We start from the raw sequence: 26,506 nt of genomic DNA on the forward strand, positions 1-26,506 counted from the left end.
CTTGAGAGCGCTCATCATAACACTGTCCACACATTATCTCAAATGCCAAGTATCAATAGGTGGTGCAGAACAGAGCCATTACTACGATTAGAGAGAAATTCATGCCGGAGCTGTTTGATGGGGCACCATTATAAAGATTTGCCGGCTGGAAGATTCGCCATTTCTGCAGATCCAATTACCCGCTGCTAAAAGTCCTTTGGCGTCGTCCTCATCCGGCCAACAGGATTACAGAGAAATTTTGCAACAAATTTAAATGAAAGTGAATCAAAACTTTGTACTAGTTTACATGACATAATACACATTTCTTTGTTTTGCATTTCCAGCCTTTAATATCACTCATTGATTCTCGAGATGAAGTAATTTGGATGCTTGGCTCTTTGTCATGAAAAGGCCGGCTGTTCGTACTAAAGATCCATGAGAAGAATCAATATCATCTGCATGTAGTAACATTTGTCTGAGTCATCCGGCTGGCTGGAGCCATTCACATTATTGAGTCTCAGTCACTTTCTAAAGAGATAATATGATCTGCATGCCTTTCATGAGTCCATAACTCAACTTTATGGTGATGTGCTTGTGGCGCTCAATGATTTTCCGGGATCCTCTCTCAGTAGCCAGACATCAGAGGAGTGATTGGGGTTTTATGAGGCGTACTGAGCCTCAGGTGAGCAGGATTGAATGAGGGATGCGTTGCACAGGATCGTTTGACCCTCAGGGCTGATTGTCTGACGTGTCAGTGGTCAACGATTGTCTTTGTGTGTGGTCACGGTGGTCACTGAGGGGCTATTGTGGGAGCCCGTGGCAGCCAGCGGGCTATCGAGCTGCAACTCAACCTCCATCTGGCACAACAGCTGGAGGAGCTGGAGATTTCCACAGGAAATTATGCAGAGCAAACATGATTCCTATGATTATTAATTACGTTCATGTCTTTGGGGTTGTCATCAATTTGCAGTAAATGGGTCAGAAGTGCTAACAGCCCAATAAAGCGGTCCATACTTACTCTTTGTTAAATATTGCAGTACAACTCAGCCCCACCAGTTCAATCACATAAAAACATGCTTCCTTTTGGAGGCATTTCCTGGATTTTCTGTCTTCCTGCCCGTCCTCTGTCTCATTCCTGCCTGAGCTTTGAGGAGAGGGGGTTATGAGACTCAAGTCGAACCAGCTGAATTAGTGCATTATTAAGCCTTCCCCCCTGACCCACTTCCGCTACTGCCTGCATGGCTGGACTCCTGCATGTCTACACTGGGACCATGGAAAGCATCTGAATGCTCTCAGGTTAAGTTTCACTGTAAATGGACCTCTTATGTGCAGAAAGTACTGAGCTGATGCTGGAAGGAGGCGATGGTGAAAGCGCTTTATTTTCTCATCAGGCTTCCATTCAGATGGACTTAGTCAGTCCCTTTCAGGCCTCATGGCACCAACAATGTGATCAGGTATCGGCTGCTGACCAGCAACACAAAGATACAGTAAATAGCAATTTGTTCCCTCATGAAACCAATATCAAGCTATATCAAAGCGTCCATTTACAAATGGATATACACACACAACTCTCATCCATCCAGTCGCATGCTCACTACTTCCTAAACACGTGCATCTTTGCTAAAACCTCACTATTTAAAACTGTTTAAAACTCGTCCGGACTCTCAAATGTGAGATTGTTCATGCTTTACTCTATATTCACCACGGAGGCATGCGAGGAAAAACAATGTTGTCCACATGAATGATATATGGTAATTTTGTGGGGGAAATATTCCTTCAATCTGTTGATCACTTGTACAGAACAAATGCAGAAAAAAATAAATCTGTTTCATCTCCACGTCTGTTGTCCCTACAAGACATTTTTAGCCTACCATGGGGAGAATATGTCGTCTGTTCATCTCCATAAATAATAGGACCAATGTGGTCATTCCATCTTCTGACCTATGAGGGGAACAATGCAGAAGGCCCTAGCCTGTCCCGCACAATGCCACGATCACACAGGACATGTAGAACACCACGGCTCGCATGCTGAAGGTAATGCTTTCAGCGGTAGGGGGCATCTGACGGTGAGCTATTGTGACCCCTCCAAATGAAGTCGCTTCTCACTTCAATCAGCCTGTTGGAGGGCCCCAATTTGAGCAATGGCTTCCAGAGGGTTCAGAGAATGCGAGGGCATTCACTAAAAGGGGCCTGCCCCAGATAAAGAGGGTTAGCTGAGTAAACAAATAATAATGATGGAACACTGTTATTGTAAGAGCAAATAGCTGGCCTAAGCAAAGGAAATGCAGGTCCTTGCTCTGCGACATTTTCCCACAGTAGCGTAATTATCACATTCTGATCCTAAAATATCTCAAACGTCTCAGGATATGAAACCCACAAAGCAACATTTCTATACAAACAAATATCTGAATTGAGGCTCCTGTTAGGGCGCTTGGTTATGATAACGATGGAAATTTAATTTATTTATCAGATAGACCTTTGACACGCTGTTTCATACTTTTTCGGGGGGCCCTCAAAAGTTCTCTACACAGAGAAATCCAATATGTTTCAATCCCGTGACAAGCGAGTATTCAAGTCCACTGATGTCACTCCGTTTGAGAGGCTTAAACAGAAACTCATGTCAAATTCTTCCCCAACTCCCATCTGGAAGAAATAAAACAAATATGGCTGCTAAAAATAAGACTCCACTTGAGATGATAACAAGGATTTAGTACCATTAACTGTGTAAATGCAGTGTGCGGTTGGCCCCAGATTCATATTAAAATTCCTTTCCAATGTGGATGAGCTCTGACTGTAAAAAGCCCCCTGAAATAGGCTTCAATAATGCCTTTCAAAAGTCGATGATGGTCGATTTAAATATTTTATGCTGTTGAATTATTGGACTCTGTCCTCTCTCAGATCACTTGACGGAGTGCGCTGCACTGAGAGGTCTTTGTTCACATTGACCCATGAAATAGATGCAGCTAAAGTCGGGTTCAGACGATCTCTTCAAGCCAAAATCGCTGCCCTGACATTGGAACTGAAATATAAGAACAAATTAACTTCCACTGAGCTTTGTAGTCTGTCTGCTATAAAGGAGCCTGTTTTACATGCAAATGGTGGCGGCATCAGGTGTCACAAACGGTTGCAAACTCTACAGGGCGGTTGCATGCTGAAAGTAAAACATAATTTCATGTTCAAGTTGTATGTTATTTGGTTTAGCTGTAACTTTAAAGCTGCATTAATGCATATGTTTTAATATTAATAAAAGGTCAAATGACAATGTGAAAGAGGGACAGGCTTACCGCAGGTTTTCTCTACTTTGCAGGCTTGCTATATGGCTGATAATATCAGTTTACACTGACCCTTTTAAAAATAAAGTCCACTACCTGTGATCCTCAAATGTTCACTGTGTTTCTATCAAAAGCACAGCAATTTAGGGCAATTTAAGATGGAAGCTCCAGTGAACATGCACAAAAGAAGGCATTGTTAAACTTAAATGTATTAGTGAACTTCCCCTGTTAAATAAGGACAATCTTATTTACAGCAGTGCCTTGGGGGTGGGGGTTACCTAAATTTACACCATCTTCATCATGGCTGCTGCAGTGTGTAATGTAGGCTACTGGGCATCTCCATTGACTGTGTTGGTCAGGGGCACGAATCTGTTTGGGGGAAGTGTGTGCATCACTCATTCACTCCCCCCCATGCACATCTTTAGCCCTCAGAATCAAACGGGCAGCCTTTTGGCCACAAGCCTGTTTTGTTAACCCTGAGGCTGCTGCCACCCCCGCAGTTGACCTAGAAAGATGCGCCGAGCATAAACACGGCGATCGCTCCCTGTGCATCGCCACAGAAATAATTTATGACCATGGGAATAATCATTGCACCGAGTCCTGCAGGAGAGGTCAAAAGTCACCACAACCCATCTTTTCACCTTCCTCCTTATTATTCCTCTACCTCCCCCATGTTAAAAAAACAAATCACCACACTGTATCTTGATCTGCTCTCCGTCGCTGTCAGGTCAGATAGAAAATGTGGATCTGATAAGCATGACTGGCACAGGTGGGTTTGGGATGACAGCTGCGCAAACAAACCGCGTCCTCTTGTCACATTACCATTTCCACGGTTATGGTTGCTTGCATGCCTGCAGGCGCTATCTCCACTCCCCATCCCGAGGCAGGAAGACGCGGAGAAAAGAAAATCACAAGCTGACATTAATGCTTTTCTTGAGCAGGAATGCAACGCTTTGCCTCCACGCTTGCCTCGACATCTGCCCGGCACCTGGTTCGGCAGACTCAACACACAGACAGGCCCCCGTCAATAAATCAGTCTCTGGATTAAACAGCGGAGAAGCTCTGATAAAGCTGAGGCCTGGAGCTAATGCACGTGAAATGTCAGGGAATATGACAAATGCATATCTCGGTATAACACACGCTTGGAAGTCATGATTGTCGCTGAACAGACTTTGTTGTGTTTGTGGGTTTCATCCTTTCTTGTCCTCAAAGCTGAGCTTTGGCTGAGTCGGTAGTGATTTAATTGTTTCTCTTGATGTCATCAGTTAGGTTTATCAGTCAGAGCTCTGTGCTTACATTTTTACAGTATCGGAGTGTAATCCTGGGCCTGTAGAAAGCACTGCTGACAAACCAGTGAGCTGGAACAAAGCTACTAAAGCGTAGTGTGAAGTAAGCACTGGCCAACATGATGACACAAAGCATACCATCAAACTGTAATGAGAAGAGGCGAGAATCGCTGGAGAGGTGAGCTGTACGGTGCAGATAATGCTGAATGGATCCTCTCGAGGGCCTTTTACTCAATCTGTAACGTGCCTAATTTCCCGTGAAGGAACACAGTCATCACTACTCGATCGGCCCTCTCTCGCAAATGCTTCAGCTACAGTGTGGCTCCGTTAGGTGCGGCGCCTGTCTGTCAAAGCCTGCATAAACAGAAGCCCAACTTCCCCCTGTGAACCAACCAACATCTGTTTAATATCAGCTCTCTGCTCTGATCTGCCCCTTCCCCTGTCACTGTCCCAAGTCTAATTCCCCTTGCTCTTTGTCTCTTTCCTCTGGTTTGTGACTCACTGATGTTTGGATTAAATCGTTGAAATCACCTAGAAAGGTTTACAGATAATGTTGATTGAGGTTATTGAATTAAACCATCAAATATGAACACTGTACTGCTTTTTGGCTACTTTGCTCATCAGTTAGAGAGAAGTCAATGGCCTGTGTTTGTTGACACCCTTTGGCTCTCCTCTCTAGTCTGTCAACACAGATGAGGATTTATCTTCTTTCCAATTTTCGGTGTCCTCCCATTTCTTTGTTGTTCTCCTCTCTCAGATCCTTTTTTCTCTCACTGGCTTTTTTCTCTCCCTTACAGCAGCCTCTCTATTTTCCCTGTGCTCCTCTGGGTTGCCAGGTCCAGGTTTCCTTTTCATTTCTGTCATCGCCAATCACCCTCCCTTTCCAAGTACACCTGGCTGAATATTGGCCCCCAGATGATAATAAAACCCAGCAACCCCCAGGCTTGTAAAAATCTGGGCAGGGGCGCACCGCAGACTTCTACCCCCTGTACGTTCCCTGTTTCCTCGATTCCTATCCTGTCTGGAAACATCGGCACCGGCGGGTGTGTATTTGTTTTTATTCCTAAAAGCAGCATTCCTCGACCGCTCCTCCCTGATGTGTGTTTTTGCAGATTTAAAACTGAGGCTGAGAGCATAAGAGAAAGGGGAGAGATTGTAGAGACAAAGGAAACGGAGAGAGGGATAGATTTTTTTATTTTTTTTTATTTTGAAACATAAGCAACTGCCACCCACATTTACCTACTTGTCTTGATTTAACGAGTCAGAACTGCACATGCATGCACTCGCGTACCTTCACCCGCTCGTCCACACAGGTAGCTCTGTGGAAGTGATCAAATAGCAATGTCAGGTCCGATGTATTTTATTCCTCGGCTACTTTTTCAACTCTCCCCTGTGAGATTTACAGGGTGAACAGCTTTGCCACTGTTCCCAACAGGCATGAATGGCTCACTCTGTCAAAGCCAAAGAGCAGAGGAGGAGCCCAAACAGACGGAGGGTTATTTGAGCGTTGGACGTATCTCAATGTTTGGAAAGATAATCTGCGGGGATTTGGATTCCTGACGGTGTCGAGGTGTTGATGTTTGGTTTGGGCTGGGCCGGGCCGTAGGTGCTGCTGGAGGAAGAACATCAGATAACCCAAACTGCTGAAACTCTCCCTAGATGATGAACAAGCTCCCTTTTGTATCTCAAGTAATCCATATTCCCCGACACTCCTCCATTCGAGGCAGGTAGGCAGATGAAGAACATCCTGCTCACTGGAGGCATTTGTTACACGGATGTCCTCTACTCAATACGGCTTCTGTTGGTCTCCACAGCTCTACAGTCATTGAGGTTCTAGGTACAATTAAGCAGTACAGTGCTCGGCTCAATTTCACCATCATTTATTGAGTGACGGTTCATTCATTTTGAGGTAGGAAGGGCCTTGATTATTTGTGTTCAGTCTTCAAAATAGTTTGATAGATTCATTGATTCTGCAAAAGCATGGATGATGTTCAGTGCCAACACTCTCTATTGGAAGTTCGTGGTTATGGCAAAAACACTATGGTTAAGATATAGGTTTAGGCAGGATGTAAATGTTTTACTATTTTCTTGAAATCACACCCCATTTTTCATGCAATTACCTCTCCATGCAGTAGTTTTTATAGTTTATGGTGGAGTTTGCCATTCCAGTGTTAAATTGCCGCCATGCACAAGAGATTCAGGGGAATGAATGTATTGAATCCAGTACTACTTTTTATTTCCTCATCGTTTACTTTACTGTCTTTTCACCGTCAGATCTGTGTTAAGATGCTGCTGATGCAAACCGAACAGGAGGTGGCTTATTTCGAAGCAGCTCCAGGAAAGGAAATGCATTTATCACTGATTAGTCGATGCATCTTCATCATCTAAAAAACAAGACGTGGCCGGCTGATCGGTTTTAATCAGTGGATGTGTGGTGTTGCCTGGACTGGAATCTTAAGGATAAGATTAGGGTTAGGCGACTAAAACACTTGGCGAAAGATTGTTGGCTGCGGTTAGGCGAACGTGAACCAATCATCTTCCTTTATGAATCCATCAAATTATTGTGATCCAGGAAACAGTCGTCCTTCTTTTCAAGCCTGCTGCTTTACAAAAACATCCAAGATTCCCTCAATCCCTGACACCAAGTCACAGATCAAGCTGACAGCACACGGATGTTAGTGTCTTTTTCCCAATTGAAAAATCACACATATTAACCTGAGTAGCTGCCCTCTCCACTGACAAAAAGCAGGGCTATCGGCTGAGTTATCAGGCTCTGAGGATATGAGAGCTTGATGGCTGGACTGATACTATGACACCAGGTCTTTGGGATGTGAGTAAAGACCTCTGAGCGACGGATCATCTGAACCGAGCCTCAAAACATGCTGATAAGACTAATGAATTTAACCGAGGCTGGCTGATATGCAGAGACCTGCTACAAGCAGAGGCAGGTTTCAAGAAATCTGCAGGCAGACACCATTAGTCATGCTGATTATTTCATTACCTCGCTATGATAGGATCAGTCATTTTGAATTACATTGGCATACGGGAATACATTTTCATTGATGCTGATTAAATTTGCTACGTGTACATCTTTGCTGACAATGTGCACATAAACTTTGGAGTATTGGATGGCAGGAGTATTTGGCTGCAAACCTAGGCGTATCTTTGGCAGGAGGCCAAGACTAACAGTCATATCAGATGTGATATATCCACAACACCTTGAAAAGTCACTGTCGTAATTCATTCTCAAGTGTGCCATAAAAATACATTCAGAGAGGAATCTTACATTCTATTTGCATAACCTTTGACATGCAGGAGCCCATGTGAGAGCTCCGCTTTCTGTCAAACCTGCAGCTCAGGGTTTGCAGTTGGTTTTGAAGTCCCAGAGGCCACGCTGGCATGTCATCGGTATGTGCAAAATTCGTGGCAAGCAGAGATAGGTTGAGGATGGAGTGGGAAGAGGTTGTGTCTTTGGCAGGGTCCTGACCCCAGAGCTCACTTCAGGGGCTACAAGGTGTCTTATTTGTAACGCCAGCCTCTGATCTTTTGACACATCAAGGTGGTGGAGGGAACTCCTCATAGCAAGGAACGCACCTTGACCTCGACACCAGTAGGTCAGAGTTTTATCTAGCTTAAGGTTTATTTGTTTTTTTCCAGTCAACTCCAAAGAGAACTATATAAGAACCAGACATAGTCTAGAATGTGATTCCATCCCTCTTAATCTTTAAGAATGTGTGGAAGAGCAAAGCGTGCCAGTCGGCCTCATGTGGATGAATAATGCATCTGATGTTTTATTACTGAAGAATCTGGACCATTGATCTTAAACAGATTGCATTTGGTTTGTGTGTCAGTCAGTGTGGATTTTAACAGAAGTGTGTCCTTTTTTTTCCTCCATCCCTGCTCCTCAGTGCCAAATCAGTGGGGGACGGTGCTCGTATTTTAAAATTTCATGAAGGCACACGAGCAGTTGGAGGGGACTAGATGTGAGCAGGAAGCGGGTGTGGGGTGGGGGGGGGCTCAGCCGTCTGCAGCTGCTGAGTATGTCCTTATCAAACGCTCTCACACACATGAGTAAACATGGGCGGATAAACATCAGAGAAGCTGTGGTCATAGAGGAACCTCAGCAAACACATTACCTGCCAGGTTAACCATAGCTTAGCCCCTGCTCACATCATAACTATGTATGTATGTATGTATGTATGTCTGTATGTCAAATACTAGCTTTTAATGAAAAGTTCCTGAAAAAAATGACAATTGGAAATCAAATTTACCAGGTCTTTGTGCTTAGTATGAAAATGAGCATATTGACTTTGGGAAACATAAAATATTATAAAAGTATCTTGAAGGTATATTCTGTGAGTGCACTTCTTCTTGCTGTCAAGGAAAGTATATCAGGAGTTTTTAAATGCCTCTTTATGATTTAGTGTACTTTGGAGGTGATTACGCACTCCTTAAGAGCTTACAGCTCTCAGGACATTTTAACCACTGTAAGGAATTGTTGGGCTGTACTGCAGTTGCGAGAGAGCACTGGTCCTGAGAAATGTACCTCCGATAAAGTCTCAAGTCAGTAAATTCATTCTACACGTGAGTACCTGGGCCTCATGGGAACCGTGCAGCTTTCACTCGCGCCGTAAAACCGTCAGAAATAATGCCTGGCTGAAGATATAACACGCGGCATTACGTATACGAGTCATGCTTTAAATACCCTCCCATTTCACATGACAACAAGCACGCCGCATTCTCTGCATTCCTTCATGTGCGCTGAGGATTATTTCAGTGCCCTGTCATTAGGAGAGGTCTACGCGATGACAACACAGACTCAGGCAGCATTACTTCACGTTTGATGTGGCCTGTAAATATTTCCCCTGACATGGGGCTCTCACGAAGAAGGTTCCCCTTTGTGCGGCAGCCGAACTCATTATGGGATCGTGTTGCTAATGGTCTTTCAGAGAGGGACGTTTTACCCCAGACTGTTTTTCTTGTCTGCTTGAGAAAAAAAGTCACACATTTTTCTTGATGAGATGGCAGAGTGAGAATGAAGCTTGTTTTGACTGTATTCTGTATTTAATAATGCACGAGGCTTGCTGTTACTGCAGAACACCACTGTCTGATATTTGGAAGACAAAGATTTCACAACTTCATCCCATCCACCCACTAAGTTAGGACAACTTCAAAAAAGCACCAAGAGAATGATTTGCTGTGGTTTTGCTATTGATTAACTGCTGTTGGAGCCAACAGTAAATGTAACTTTGGGAACTTAGCTGAGCGCTAATGGCTTTCCAGCTTGGGTGTGAGTGGCACTCTGAGACTAGCAGATGGCTTTGGGGCACTGTTGTTTAACACTGCAATTGGTTGCCTTCCAAACATGAAGGATTTATCGCACCGGTTATGTCAATATTAATGATGATGATGGAGAGATTAGGACTTGATGTCTTTCTTGTTTAAATAGCGGAAAGTTTGACAGGAATTGGAAAATGTTGCACCACACTTTTCAGCATCGATCTGTTGTCGTGCTTTGGCGTTGGTCCTATTTGCCTAATGGTCACCCAAAGTGCCCTTGACTGGCGACTCGGTAGGACGCCTCGGCCTCTGCCATGTTCTGGAATCGGGGGTGAGCTGGTGGTGATGGGTGTCTTTGAGTGGCGGTCTCAGAAGTGAGATTAAGTGCGATAAATGCTTGAGAAGCAGCAGTGGGAGAGAGCGGCACCCTGGGAGGAGCGGGACACTAACCAACTGCACTTACTGTATTTAGACCAGAGCTTGTTCTTCATAACATCTGGCCTAATGCGAGTTTTCTCTCGAGGCCACAGGTTAAAAAAAGCTCATGCAGTGATGGCAGAAGTACTGGAAGAAGAGGTTAAGTCTGGTCAGGCCCCAGAGGTGGATCATATGGAGGTCAGAATCTGTCTATGGCAAATAATTAGAAGTTCTTCAGCTGTGATAAAGGCTTTAAGATACACAGTGACCTGTAAACGCGTATCGTATTTTGTGGAGAGATTTTGTGTTTGTTGTGATGCTGTTCATGATTGCATTAAATGGTAATATGGCTCTGTTATTTTATCCACCCGATCCACAAATTCCCCAGAAATATGCATTGTTTTGATAAGTCTCATTGTTCCAAAAGTTTAATTTCCATATAGACATACTGTTATTTGCACACATGCTAATGTTTCATTTTCAGGGTATAACAACAGGGGTCCTCCGAAAGGTTGCTGGAGGCACAGTGTTTGTGTTTTGGTTTCTTGTGTTTTCAAAAGTTATTTTTCAAAAGAATCCGTTTGTGTTTCACGGATGGGCTTTATCTTTGCCATCGACTAATTAGAGAACTGAGATTACAACAGAAACACAGAAAAACAGATGCTTGGGGGTAGGGGATATAAAAAACAGAATAGGAGAGAAGGTTTTGTTATGGGTACTTTCTGGTCTAAACAGAGGGCAGAGAAATAAATGGCTCACAGATATTACTTTTCCTTGTAGACTGAGATTCCAGGACTTGTGACCTCTTCATGGGAATCCCCATTATTCAATTAGACTTTGCGAGCACATGACCAGACTGTCTAGAAATCAATGAAGAGCATCTGTCCCGGTGAGATAACCGTTTACCCAAGAGATGCGTCATGAGCTGTCAAGCTAACATCTAATTCATTAGTCTGAAACTTAGATCGCACTGATCTGACAGCGGCAAGTCACAACTGGCTGTGTTATGTACTGTAGGTAGACCTCAAATATCTGAAAACCCAGATGGTTGAGGTACTATGTGTCCTATTTCTTACAGATGCACTTCCCCCTTCTGCTTTATGTAGTCGGACCACTATAAGGCAAATCATTAGGCCATGGCCAAGAAATCCTGACATCTGTTTTTTCCATTCTGCTCTTAGCCTTAGCTCATTTCGTCCATGCTGTAACTCAGTAGCACACATCTTGTGAGTGTGGGCTATTCCCAGCTGACATTACACAGCTGGGCTTGCTTCTGGGCCAGCCGCTACCCAGAGCTGCTCCTGGAGTTACACGCAGAGAGAAAGAGAGACTAAACTGATTAATCACACCTTTTCAAAACTACTTCTGTTCTGTTCTTCACACATCTATGAAAACAAAGTGGAGGAAATGCACAGTCCAGACACGATTATACAGCATCAATGTTTAGGATCATGGTTGACTTCGCCTGAGTTTCCAATTAACCTATATTTAGTGTGAGCGCTTGCACACTGACTCCATTGTTTACTTTTGGCTTTTCTCATCTCTTCCTGGCAGGAATACATGGACGCCAACACATGCATTGACGAGCTTCTCAAGCAGCTTGACGAGGAACGCCGAAATGTCCGAAGGTAAGAGGTTCCTAAGATATTTGGGCAGATGTTTTATTGCCGTAGGACATCAGCAGCTGCCTGCAATCCATTCTCGACCGCAGGCAGCAGAACAATGTTGTTTGGTTTTGAGCTCGAGACAAGCTTTGTACGCTGTTCTTGAGAAATGCTTTTTGTGCTGGAAGCACACTAAAAAGTGGCAGACAAAGGGGAGACTCTGGTCCCAGTGTGGGGTTGACTGGGGGCATTTCTCATGGAGGTCCTTCGGAGCAGATTTGCCCAGACAATGGGAATGAAGAGCTTATGGAGATGGCAATCTAATGACCTTGTCCCCTCCGTGCTCCTATCTTTCTAGCCCTTCCAGCGATGCACTGCCCCCATAGAAAAAGAAGAGACAATTTTTTAAACTTCACCCTCTTTTGTACAACCCTCTCTCCATCTCAATGGAGATATATTCCCCCGGCTCAAAGTAATTTTCCCCCTGAGTGAGCAGAGAGGGGCTGGGGGTTGGACACAGGGGTAAAAGGGTCTCAGGGTGGGTGGCTAGGGGGGGATGGATGACCACTGACCATCCCCTTTACTAGGCCAGGGCAGCCCTTTAATAAAGGAAGTGATGTGTAAAGGAATGACCCTCCCGTCTATGTCATCCCCACCCCTCTTTATAACATAGGGGAGTCATCTTTGGTGACACCCGGAGTGACCTAATGGCCACTTAGAAAGACCAAAGTGTCTGTGGAGGGACTGACCTGCGTTTGGGCCAGAGGACCAAGCGGTTTCAAAGCCATGAACTTGTAGTGGCTCCCGTTGATTGGAGTGGCTGTCTTAACCACGATCAGCCCTGTAATTCATGTTTGACATTTGGTTGAATGCTTATCGTTTCCTGTTTTCCACAAGATTGACTTGAATTTTAGATGGAGGTTTATGTGCCTCTTCCTCGTAGACCCGATGAAGCTGGATTTACTGTCACCCAGGGAGAAGCTGTCTGCTGTAAACTCAGTTGAAAGTTGAAAGTAGGATTTGCCATTTGAAGTGAATCTTTTTAAAAGAAGGATCAGAGTCCATCACGTAAGTGCTAAATATGGTGACAATGCCAGCTACCACTGAGCATCAGTGCTTCCTCCTGTAAAGAAACCAGCACATACTCAGCCAGTGCTTTAAAATCCCTCACGTCTTTGAAAGGCACAGTTTTCAGAAACACCATACCACCAGGCAGGATTTGTACACATTTCTTTTCCAGTGTCGGTCAATTCAGTGTCGACAGTGATAAATGACTTCACAAAGGCTTTTGTTCATCTAAAACATAGACGGAGACTAAAAAAACCCGCCTCCTTCCCCTTATTAAGCAGCATCTCACGACGCTATAGATGTCTCCCTCCACCCCTCAGAATATGGGGCCCATCAATCCGTCAATAGGAGAAAGAGAAGCCCTTACATTCCTCTGGTTCTCTGCATCCCTACTTCGTGACCCAGTGACCCACTGCATTCATGTCTCTCATTGTGACATATTATGGGGTAGTTTCATGCTGGTGAAGTACACAGATTTGACAGTCATGACTTCTTTTTAAACCAGACTACATTTTGGAGTTACTAATGATATCTCAAATATCCCTTCCGTTGTGTCAAATGAACATGCATCTTTGTTTTTTCTTATTAAAAGGGAGATTCTGAGCCATAAAAGATGAAGTATCTAACATTGGAGCGTATTTCAAATCAACAGGTTGCCGGTGTTGAAAAACGAAAGATCTTTTAAAACATGAATACATGAACTAAAGATAGTTTTCTGTTTGTGATTGTCTGTCAGAAGCATCTGCTGCATCCTCAACATCCTAAAGCTCCGCGCACACACAGATTGTCACACACAGTCCCTCGCGTTCAGTCGCAGCCTCGCTGCTCGATGAAGCACAAAACCCCAGTGGGATGCTGGCCGGGCTTTCCTGCTCCCTCTATTCAATGTGACCACGTCCTTGACAGACGGAAACAAAGGCTCAGCGGCACAGTGTCAACATCAGATGGAGCAAATCCTAATTTGGCAACGTTCGATGCAGCGTACAGTAGGACGCTGACCCCGGGTTTCCAGTTATTCAGTATTTGTTTGCAATCATTAAGTATGATGAAATGTCTTTTTAAAGGTTTACAGTATCGTTAGTGGTGGCTCTGAAATGCTGGCGACACATAGTTGTAAATTGATGGAAAATAGTTTATTACAGACTTCTGCTGAATGACAGACATGTGTACGAGTGACATATGGATGTTCTGCAGCGTTAAAAAGCATGACGGGCGGGGAGTTAGTTTGCATGACCTCTTTCTGACAAGCTGCTGTGTCAAGGCACCGTGACTGTGTAATCTTCCCTGTGGATTAAAACAATGTAGATTAGATTTTTTTTTTTTCTTTTCCCGCTCTATCTCTGCGTCCACATATTATCCCACTCTTGATTTGTAACTCTGCTGAGCTGGTGTTTCCCTGAATCTTCTCCTGACCTTGTTTTTAGTGGGTTGAGTGTGGCCAGTATCAGGTCACATGGCCCGAAGCTGGTCTCACCTGCTATTTTCTGCCTGCCGGAGCAGATGGCATTTGTCTGTGACCCCTTCCACACCTTGGAGGGATGAGGAGGGTGGCCGGCAGGCAGGGGGCCCCGCATGGAGCGAGTGGGAGGTGGGGAGGGGGAGGCGGGGAACTCAGCTGGAGAACCAAGGGGCTTGGGACAGGTTGCGTGAAGCAGGCGGCTGCAGCTGCAGCCCCAAGCCGAAAGGACATTGGGACGACATCTGCTGATCAATAAGCTATTTGTCATGTTCATAAAGCAACGGTGCTTCGAAGACGGCAGAGAGTGGAGGTCAGATCAGATGAGCGCTTATCTGAGGGATTATAGCTAATAGGACTTTCTTTGTGTAAGTGAATTTGCGAGTGGGTTGAATTGAAACTTGATCATTTTTTTCCTGTAACTGCTTAACATTAAATGTTGGATTTTGGATTGTGAATTTGAAAGCAACTATCAAAACCTGACTGTATGTTGCTGTTTTTTAAAGTTTATTTTGAATGTCTGTCCATCATCAGTACAGTATAACTCCTTTGAGTCATTTGGATAATCTTATTCCAACATTTCCTAATTGTTTAAGCTTTTAATATCACAGAGCAACTAATACAAATGGCAACAATTGTTTCAACTGAGGTTTAAGACTTCAAAAAAGTCTCTAAAAGCACTTTGAGTGACTTTGAGTGTTCCCCTAAATTTGTCAGTTGGGGGACTGACGGAAAAAAATGTCCTTGCACTCCTAAGAGGACGGCAGGAAAAATGTGTGTGCATACTCATGGGAGAAAAAGACCACAGGCGCACGGAGCTGGGAAACAGCTTCACAAATCTGGACCTTGCTGATGTTACTACAAGGCATATCTGGCCTCAAAGACGCCTGTGTGCTGCCGGCAGTCTGAGCAAGATGAAAGGCTGTAATCCCCAGCTGAAGTATGTGGCGAGGGCTGCCCCGTCGATGAGGCGGATAGCCTCCCGCAAACCCTCCAACGCCCCAAGGGTCTGCCGTCTCGCTTGGGCGAGAGCCATGCATTTTACAACTTTAATTGGATAAGTTGACCGGTCTAATGCAATAATTTGATCATGCTAAGCTCCAAAGAGATCTAATACACTCTCAAAGTATATTTGTGTGCCCTCTGAAGTGAATGACTTAGCCTAATCCATCCATTAGAGGTCACTTTACGGCCCGGGAGTCCAGACTCTGAAACATCTCAAAGGAGCCTTCAGTGGGTAAATAAATCAATCCGTGAAACCTTCAGGCACTGGTGGAATTTGGAAACGGAGAAAATCAGTGGGTGGTTTTCCTCAAGATTTTCTTTGTGTTTTTCTAAAATAAGCAATGCAGTAACATCTACCATCTAGCTTGCTTGTTAGCATGGAGTAGCATCTTGTTGATTTTCACCGTCGGTGAGGAGTTAACATGATGATGAACTCCCTGAAGCAATTAGTCGAGGAGGTGACACTGCTGCTGCCATCTGACACAAGTCGACGCTTGCCACTTTATCTCCACGAAGATTCACTAAGTCTGTCTGGCTTTGGATGCACTCGTCTCCCGAGTCCCGTAAACGCCAAGCGATCCAGCCCTGATTCATGCGCAAAAGTCCAGGCTCGGCCAAAATACATGCATCAGTTTTATGAAGCTTATGAGAGGAAAAGGTTAATCGAATGGGTTAATGACGCCTTTTACTGATGCTCCTCAAGGTCATTTCATAGCTGCATTCCCATGCACACTAGGAGTCTTCCAGTGATATGCTATTCCTGCCCCCCCCCCCCCCACCAGCTAAGCAGCTGTCTACTACTCTTATTTTGGTTCTAGTGGTTTTGCAACATGCATATGCACTGTTTTATAGGACTTGTGACACGTATTCTTGGCATTTGGATTGAATGGGGTATTATCTGCATTCCTAGAAGCAATTAGCTGTGTTTAAGAGCTGAGGCTGTTTCAGTCTTGCATAATAGCTAATTACCACTGTTGTTAACTGAGTTCTTAGGCACTAATTTGAATGTCTTGTTCTGTAGGAAAAGCAGTTTTATTCTGCATTGTTTTAGAATATAACATTTTTAATCTGATTTCCAGTCACTCTGGCATCGTCAGCTGAACGAGGGTTCGCACAACATTCAGGTCTATTGGCCTCTGTTGAGTTTCTCTCTCCTTTGTGCAATGAAAAGATTGTTTTATCTGCATCGTTGTTGTGAGAATGTGCTATGGCTCCTTTTGTGCTTATGAAAGCGTCAAGTTATTTTGACTAATGTGTGCTGCAGAGAGATTTGGAAAACATCCTCACGTAGAGATAAGACGTGTGGTTTGGATTGTTGATAGATCCTGTGTGGTTTTGGCTGGTGGAAGTCACAGTGGTTGCATCCACAGTATTTACCTCCAGCAGCTACCTCCATGGTTGTCGGTCATTGGTTGAGTTGTTGTCTTCATTGTTAAACAACCACCATTGCCGATTCAAATCTATCCGACCCAAATGTCAGCATATATCTATGTTTTTCATTGTGTACTACTAACTCTGCTTGGTTGCTTTATGGCACTAAATAGTGATTATGTGAGCAGTGAAATAAGTAAATGCTAATGGGGAAAAAACGATAAAGCAAAGACCTCCTTGTGAAGGGAAACAACAGGCTTTTGTGATTGTAAAAATGTGGTGTTAATTTGACTAGAACTAACAGTAGCCCTAGTGTGAGGTACAGGATACCACTGACATTAGTCATGCTATAATAGCCCCATTTGTTTACCATAATCACACAAGGAAAGTATTTTCCTAAAGATTTTCTGAAGATTAATTAAAGATTAACTCCAGGAACGTTAATCCTGCTTGTTCCAGTCTTGATGACTTTTTCCTCACAAATAGGAAAATGATGTATCGCTGGACCACCATCCCCGTTCCACCCCCACCCCCCTGCCTAATGAAACATGACAGAGGTGCATTATCGCGTTCATTGTATTACACTCTTCACGTTGCCACACAGAAGTTAAATGACACACACACTCTCCGTCTCTGGAGGGACTCTTGCAGCGTGACCCATCATGTGATTTGCATCTGTCTGGGCGTTTTGAGCTGTGTAGATCTTGAGTGGGCCTGTGTTGGGTAAACATACACACTGCCTGTCTACAGCTTGGCATTTCCTCTGCTCGTCTTGATGCAGAAAGCATCCCCCCCCCCCCCCCTTCCCAAAAAGAGTCTCGCCATGTTGACAGCTAAGTATCTCCTGGATGGATTGTAACCAGCCATAGTACCTCTGATGTGTTTCCAAATGATTTTGCACCCCTTACTTTGCCTCGGTTGTATCAGACATTTAATGGCTATTCTCAGAAGCTTGTCTAAGCTTAAACACAGCGTACGAGCTGATCGTCTTCAGCATGCTGGAGAGACTGGAAGGGAACGAAGTTTTTCCTCTTCTCCTCCTGTGTGATTAATGTCTGTCTGGGAACACACACCGAGACTGGTCGAGTAATAACCCCCCCGCTGGTCACCCCTGGTCGCTCATCTGAGATCAAGCTGCAGAGGATAAATGTCTTTGAGGAGAGTGTGGCGGATGGCTGGAGCCCTGGATAGGATGTTTGTACGTACATTCAACCACACAGAGTAACAAAGTACTACTTGTTTACTTTTGAGGGAATGTATGAAATATTATAATTTTCGCCCCACTACATTTATCTGACACAAAATATATGATAAGCTCTTAAAATATGATTAATTGCAACAGATTAAACTACCCTGGAGCTTAAAGCAAATTAATTTAGCTCCATTTGGACCAGCTACACTATCAACGTGATGCCTACATGTCAGTGTATCAATAATTTAACACTCTGAAAGGGGCCAGAATAAGTGGTTTTAGGCTTTAGACCAAAGATATCACTGTGATAAAATACGAACCATCAAGTCCAGTTTGAATAATAAATAGAAAAACGGCACTATGAAAAACATTCTGGAGTCATTTTCTCACTGATTGTGTTGATGTTTGCCAGGTTGGTCTTTAAAAGACTTGAAAAGAATAAAATGCATAAATGTGATAAAGCCTTCCACAAATAAGCTCCCAAAATACAATTTACATAAAGTAACAGGATACATAGTTATAATTTGACATTTCTGAATTGCTACTTTCACTTCAGTAAAGAATCTAAATACTTCTTCCACCACTGCACACATACTACCACAACCACTAGCGTCCCTTTAACCGAGGCTACTCTTCACCACAGTTCAAAGGTGCTCACACTCGCACGTTTCCGGTGTGCGCTGGCGTGTGCACGAACACGCGCTCACAACCACAACTACGAGCATCTCTTTCCCTCAGACCACCCTGCATCCCATTACGAATCCATATCGACCCGTCGTTGCTCCAGCCACTGTCCCACCACTACCGTCCAGCCCCCCCCTTCCTCCCTGAGGAATGCTAACTGTGTGTGTGTGTGTGTGTGTGTGTGTGCGTGTGCGTGGAGCCAGGCTGGCTGTGTGGGCGGCCGAGTGTTTCCAAACAGTGGAATCTGTCACTGACACCCCTGGCAGAGCAATAAGCAGCGCCTTAATGAGCTCAGCAGATCACTCGGCACACAGGGCCGACACACACATGCACACACTCATAGGCGCATGAATATTACAAATACAGACTCGTATACAATGTTATAAATGGACATAATTATGGTTGCGAGAACCTATATGTGCACATACTGTATGAACACACACTCATGCACATTTATTGTTGCATACATGCACAAACCCACACATTACATATTCTTGTAAACCCATGCACAAACACACACACTGTGTGCAAACAAGTTCCTAGAGACACACACTTGTAGCATTATACAAACACACACACCAAGACTAATCACGAAGTTAAAAAGTGAGCAAACAAACTCTGGTAGTTTCCTGATTAGAGGAGAGAGTGTTTGTCTAAACACAAACACCATGGCTACCCAACTCTGCTGTCTGTTTGTCGCCCTGCAGGCGAGAGCCATCGCTCAACGATCGCCGCTCGCTCTTGATCAAATTAGAATGGAACACTGCCCTCAATATTTCTTGATTACGTCGCATATGTATGCGTTAATGTATGCGTTAATGCTGACTCAGCCGTCCATTTGTCTTTTTTACCCAAACGGCACAATAGTGTCTAATTGGTGACCACCTGCTCTCAGAATCAAATCACCCGCCGCTCTATATTCAGATTTCCCTGCGAGACAGCTGCGCTTATGATAAATACAATTACGCCTCTGCGTGACATTTCGGTCACAAACGCAGTAATCCGGCTTCATGAATCTTTCCTGAGTTTTACGATGACAAATGGGAATGTGGCAGCCAGCTTTACGAGGCATCTGATGACGGGAACTTGACAGGACGTGTCAATTTTTTATGATCTCCGTTTGGTGAAGCCAGATTTCCCAGCGTGAAATAATCTACCTCCAAACCCCAGGAGTGAGAACTCATCCCTGCATGTTTATGCTCCACCTTCCCTCAACTTGAATCCCCCCTCTCCTCCCTTCTCCAGGAAACAAATTTCTCACATGGTTAGTGTCATTGTTCATTTAGGACATTAGTGACAGTGAATGTGGGGCGAAGTGGCAGCGATGGCCCCGGCTTTAAGTCAGCACTGTCCTTTCTTTCCCCTCTTTAACTGAGCGCTGCTGTCACCAGGACCCTTTTAATTCCCCCTTTCACCCCTCCGGTGCCCGCCCCCTCTCGCACTGGTCCTATTGGGGAGCAGACAATAGAGAGTGCCCCCCCTCCTATTCTGCCTCTTCATCCCCCCTTCTCATCTCCCTCGGTCCTTGCAGGCGTCCTGCCTGGTTGAGGCTGTAGGTTCCAGGCTGCAGTTTGTCACAGCCATTCATCTGAGACTGATTGTGATTGCGGCAGATGGGCTGGAGCCTGCTCCGTCACTCGGTCCAGGCAGACCCAAGCACTTCTCCCTCAGCTTTACCTTTTTTTTTTCTCTCTGGCTTTCAGATTCTGTGCTTCACTCTCTTGATCTTCATCTCTTCCTCGGTCGTCCTTTGTCAGTGTCTTTCTTTCTCTGTGTTGTTTTCCAAAAGCTCTGTGCCCCTTGTCTACATTAAAAAGTGAAGCCAGTTTTTTCTGATTCATCCACTGGAGAAAGACTTCAAGTGCTTGTCATCTTAAACCCACATGTTTCTGACATCAACAATGTAATTTCTATTATCTTTCTGATACGCCATCAAGTAGTCGCTTTATGCAGTGATTGTCCAGGTGGTGCAGGAGCTTTCCTTCATATAGACTTCATACATCACACATCTTGTCTCTCTCTATGATGGCAGGCTTTTTGCCTTCAAGCTGGACAACTCATCACACCTACATATTGTGGAAAAACTCTTGTTCTTTCTTTTTGCACTTCTGACCTCCTCTTCTGTCCTTTTTGTCACCTTTCCTGCCTCTGTTCTAAAAGAGCCCAGTTAGTACAACATCACAAGCCGGCTTCCCTCTAGCCTCTTCACGTCCCCTTGTTGGAGTTAAACCCCCTCAACACTGTTGTCACCCCCCCAAAAACTCCTCCTCCGTACAAACCCCCACCAAAACCTTGCTTCTCCTCCCCTGAGGAAAGAGCCACCTTCAGAGAGGCAGCGGAGCAGCCGTCTCCCTGAACACATGTTAAACGTCCTGCAAGCCCGCGGAGGAGGAACGCAGCCAGAGAGAGCCGGAGAGAGACTCGGCGACAGAGTGAGAGAGAGAGAGAGCGAAGCAGAGACAGACTGAGGAGAGAAATATTCTGAAGAGAGATAGAGGCAGGGGGGGAGGCACACAGCGCTCTGTGTGAGTGAAGAGGAGCCTCTGAGCGTGTGTGTGTGTGTGTGTGTGTGTGTGTGTGTGTGTGTTAGTGAGAGAAAGCATAGCGCAGAGGGAGGGTGTATGCAGGAAGAGGAGAGGAGAGGGAAGCAGCGTCGGGAGAGTCAATGCATGTCGCCAGATTGAGAGAGACAGGGAGGGTAGAGGACAGACGCAGTGAGGACTAGGAGGAGGAAAGGGAAGCAAGGTTTTTGAGTGCTTGAGGGAACATAGAAAAGAGGAAAGAGAGAAGGGGAGGAGAGGCAGTTTCAGTCACGTCGGGAGGCAGGCAGGGAGCAGTGTAGTGGCTGGCAGTGCTGCATTGTGGACGTAAACTTTATCATCTGCGGGATCAGTGGGTAGCAGCTGCGGAGCAGGAGGAGTGCGTGCTGGTGGATTACCATGTGTGTCCTCTGAATGCACCAGGATGCTGCATCTCCTCCAGGGTAAGAAGCGGACAGTCGTCGGCACACATGACATGACAGACCTGCATTATTTCTTCTGCAACTGCAAGATTTGACAGTCTTGATGAGTGATTGTTCTTGTTCGGGGATCCTGGGTGTCCTTTCATGTGTGCCATACTTTATCTTTTGTCAGAAGAATAAATGCACACTCAGCTTTTCCTTGCACCTTTGAGATTTTTTTTTTGCTCACGGCTGCACCTCCTTCAGTCGTCTTTACTTTGTCCTGAGCAGCAATTTTCTTAATAATCCCCAGAGGAGACATATTTCATATAGCAGCATTGTACACATGTGCAGGGGATTATCTCTGATTTGCTCTAAATCCTGTTGCTAGTGGCAACAGTATATGGATGGGGCTGCGTAAAGCTCTTTGATTCTGATTGATAACTGAAGGAAACGGATACCAGTCGTTTAAGCAGAGGTAAAACAATCGGGCATTGCAGGGGATTTGAATGTGCAGGAATGCATGTTTTTTTTCTTCCCACTGCTCCTTTTCTTTCCTCACACTCTCTCTCAGGCAGATTAAGATTTTCTACCCGGCCCACTAATCCCACACTAGAATAACTGGTGTTGAACTGGGTGTGGATACAGCTAAGTGGTGGGGAATATGGATTATGGGGCTGCTCTATTATGATCAGCTTCTCTGCAGCTCCTTATTAATGTGGCGTGAAGTGCTGCAGTAAGAGTGTCCATATGTCAATGTCACAGCGGGTCAGGGGTCTTTCCTCATAGTCAGCCATATTTACAGTATACAAAAAGAGGCTAGGATGCTGGCAACCAACGCAGCAAGGATGCCAAATGTAGGATGCAGGACACTGGCTGGATATTTTTAGCTGGGTTTGTTATCTCTAAAAACAGAACTGCAAGGGAACATGAAAATGAGAGCATGGGAGAGTATGGGAGGAATCATCACTCTCTTGGTGTTGTCAAAGTGCCAGAGAGAAATGCCAAGCCATGTCTTTTTTTTTTAGTTTTTTTTGCCCTTGGAACTGGTGCTTCCCAACACAAGAGCAGAAAATAGCATCCTCCATGTAGTGGATGATTTATAATGGGAGATGCCAATGGATGTTGGATACAGTAGACAAATAAGTAGGGCAAGAATCTGGTTATACGATACAACATCATACGCATAAAGTCTGATTTAAAAAAAAAAAAAAAAAAGTTACTTTTCATGATATCAGAACAGTGGGATGTTCATTTGCATTTATCACAGTCTCATAACATCCAACATCATAGCACTATGAGAGGGCAAATACACTGAGAAGTGTTTCCTAGTACTTTACACACGTGACACTGCCTGATAGCGAATGTTTATATTAGGCGGACCTTTTAACAAGAAGTGTTTTACAGTGGGAAACTGGAAGTCAAACTCACAATCTTGCCATTGTGACCAAGTACACACCAAGTATCAACAACAAGCATGTGACTCATAAACTCCTTATGAAGTGCTTTGGTCAGTGAAATCTCTGACATGAGGGAAAATGTAATGCATCCCATCATCCACTATTTAAATGCAAGTTTAAAACTGTAATCTACTGTCCAGTCCTCAGTAGTGCTGACTCAGGTATTTTTTTAATATTTTTATGTTTTGGGATTGTACGTTCAGTAGCAATCATCATTACTGTACTTCCCAAAGTCTACAGTTTAGCCATTTGGTCCAGTTTCTGTTTTGACAGTGTCCATTTAAAGCCTTTATCGGGAGCAGAGGAGTAGCCGGTGATATCATCCCGCCACCAGGGCAGATGTGTCGCTGCTCTGGGCAGTTTGAGCCCGCTGGCCTCTGAAAGCTACCTGGGGATTACTGCGTAAGAGGATTGCCAAGTGAAGGGATTTGATTTTATAGAATTAAAACTAATTCTCGCCATCCCGACAACGCTGCAGTGCAAACATTTCTTCACATTATTATTTTTCCCCCCTGCTGCCATGTTCTCATTCAACCATTGCTACATCACGCGTCCTACATTGAAGCAGGTATGTCACAAGTCAAGCACATTCGCTGTATATTTGAGGCCTACATGTTATTGTAAGCTGTGTGATACGCAAGCAAGTTCATCAATTTCCACAAGAAGTGTGCACTGGGATATTGTGGATACCAGTTAGCATTACTAAAGTGATAATCATTAGCCTAAACACCAGCCCAGTCAACTTAATTAAGGTCATACTGAGACGTGTGCTTTTGTATTTCCTTCCACCCCCTTAAAACTCTTGTCCGTCACTTTGCCTCTCACTCCTCTACATCCGATCTCTCCAACTTTTCCTCCTCTCCTTTGGTCTCCTCCCTGTATGTGGCGCTCTGTATTCGGTGACCCTCAGCTAGCATATTGGGTCCAGGTCAACCTGAATTACTGCGGAATGTTCCCCTGTTCAATGGCCGGCCCAGTGGGCCTCAGCATGGGAGCACTTCCCCTTCATTGACAGCCAGGGGACTTTCATTTTGAAGGGAGGGGGGGAGCTCCGTCCAGACAACTTTCCCATGTAATTCCCACTGTCTCTGCAGTGCTCATTGGTACCGTGGAGCCGTCAGCCAAGGCAGCCGGTTTAATGATGTGTACGTGTGAGGCACATCTCGGGATCTCGCCAGCCCGAGCCTTGTTGAGACGCTCTGCCTCTGTGACTGCAGGCCATCCAGCTCAATTAAGGGTGCTTTGAATGCATTCCTCCCCTTAGCCTGCTCTACATTTATCTTCCCCCACGAACAGCACGTGGGAACTTTAAAAAGAGTCCTGCAGAGCTCTGCGAGGCTAGTATGGACCTGTTTTTGCAAATACAGCAAACTAAAAAGCTCAATAAAGGATTTTCACATTTTTCCAGGTTGCACAGTTTTGATTCAAAGAGCCAGAACACATTGCATATAAGCTGAAAGTTCACGCTTTGCATTTCACTGAATGTTAACAAGGATGAAATCCAGAAAAATGGGACTATCGGATGTCTTTTCTGTCTCTTGTTGGCTGAACTTGGAGTAATGTTACTCAGGAAAAACATAAAGTTTAATGGTCCGACACAATTTATAACCAATAAAAGGCTTTTATTTGCTAGCTATCAATGGCTTATTGCATGTACTGACTGTTTTGCCGGGAGACAAAGCTTTATCCAGACACCCTTGCTGACTCTCAAGTGATGTCATTAGAGACGGAGTGTTTTTGTGGTTTATAAATGGATGAACTCGCTCAATGCGAGTTCACCAAGGTGTGAAGACTGGCTGTTTTTGCAGTTACTGCTTTAAAACTGCCTGTTTTCCGGTCAGAACTGAATTAAATTAAATTTTTTTGTATGACGGCAGACATTTAATTTTGTTTTCCCTGTATAAAAGCTTTTGTTTATATCTTGCATATTCATATCTTAAAAAAAAAACAAGTGTTTCATTTCTCGGAAAATAAGAAATTGGGTTCGTTTTCTAGGTCGCAGTGCTGCATGCCAACAGTTTACAAGATAATATGGTGTTGTCCTTGTTTGTTATACACAGCCTTCCTGCTGACATACTTTCATAGACGCATGCATCTCACAAGTTTGTAGATCGAAGCAAATTACTTTGTGAGCTTTCCCTCCCGTTTCATATTTCTTCTCTTGTCACGGCGATGCTTTCAACGGAGCAAGCCGTTTACGAGGTTGGAACGGGGGTCAGTGTCGTACTTGAGGTTGCGCCGGGCGGGGAATGTCAACAAACTTCAGCTCCCCACTATTTTGGCTGTAAATCAACAGATAATAGTGGGAGAAAAATGCAGGCCCTCATCCAGTGGCTGGAGGTGTTGGCGCAGCTGGAGAGGAAATGGATGGAGGCTGCTGGAGAAGCTCACCTGCAGTAAAACTCTTGTCCAAACACCTCTCTTGTTGTATTTAAGTTCTTTCAGCCACTTCGTCAAACTCGTATTTGCTTAGAGTGAATAACAATGAGAGCAGTAGCCTTAAATTACTTTATTACCAGCATACCAGAGTGCCAGAACGGGAATGCTATGGCAATATTCCTGTAACTGAAAGTACATAGAGGGGGAACATATCTTCCCTTTATCTCTCAATTTTCACCCATCAGGAAGTATAAATGTGTGGTAGTTCAGCAGTCTGTTGAGGGAATGAAAGGCAAATACAAAATCTAGTGATGCAACAAACAAATTTGAACACATGACTTCTGTAAAGAAACTGTCTGCAGCGCAAAATAAGCGTATGGCTTCTGCAACAGCTGCCCAGCAACTTGCACTCAGGGTTGTGTAGCAGTAGAGATGGCAGACCCGTGGGTTCGAGTGCTCCTATTTACCGTACCTTTGTTTCTATTGTGTGTGTGAAACGGCCATTTGTTTGCCTGTGTAAAGGGCTACTGTTTGCCCGCCTCTCTAAAAACGATGTGTTGACAGCCGGTGTAAAACACCCCATCGCCTTTGCACAGTCTCCATGAGTCAGCAGAACCTTCCAGTATTATGGTACAGTAGTAAATATGAGTCCCTGTTCCCTAATTACTTCAGACCAGGCCAGCCAGGGCGTAAAATACAGAACAATGGATGAAACGTGTGACTTGCTAAAAGTGTATGTGTGCCTTTTTACCACTGAGCATGTCAAGGCGTCTGAATTAGCATTTGATTTGATTAAACTACCTCATATTGAACTTCACAATAGCATGCAAGAACATTGTTGGCACCTTTGGGCATAATGTTAACACGTTCAGTTCAGTTCCAGTCTTCTGTGTCCAACCGACGGCCTGACAGTAATTTGGATCAACCAATTGGCTTATTTAGCGCTCAGTGTGGCACAGCATATTGGTGAGATTTGAAAAGTGTGTGCATCAGCTTCTCTGACGTTCTTTGCAATCTACAGATTTTACTCTAAACTGTCTCAAACCCCTTCTTCCACACCTTTCCGACGACCGAATTGGGGAGGCTGTGTCAGACAATTTTCGTACCTTTAC

At 44.5% G+C, this 26,506-nt stretch overlaps 1 protein-coding gene across 3 annotated transcripts in view; it reads left to right on the top strand.

Moving 5' to 3' along the window:
• The window catches only part of LOC116386305 (nck-associated protein 5-like), a 112,421-nt gene that overhangs the window by 24,940 nt on the left and 60,975 nt on the right, over positions 1-26,506 (top strand). For 2 of the 3 annotated variants that reach the window (XM_031852400.1, XM_031852399.1), the window contains one exon: positions 11,789-11,862. In XM_031852400.1, the coding sequence (XP_031708260.1) occupies positions 11,795-11,862 (68 nt within the window). In that variant the 5' untranslated portion in view covers positions 11,789-11,794. Of the gene's footprint in view, positions 1-11,788; positions 11,863-21,062; positions 21,598-26,506 lie in introns of those variants that run through there. The other variant, XM_031852401.1, reaches the window with a different exon arrangement.

Source organism: Anarrhichthys ocellatus, unplaced genomic scaffold, assembly GCF_004355925.1.
Source record: "Anarrhichthys ocellatus isolate YVR2014 unplaced genomic scaffold, GSC_Weel_1.0 scaffold12, whole genome shotgun sequence".
In the NCBI taxonomy this organism is placed as follows: domain Eukaryota; kingdom Metazoa; phylum Chordata; class Actinopteri; order Perciformes; family Anarhichadidae; genus Anarrhichthys; species Anarrhichthys ocellatus.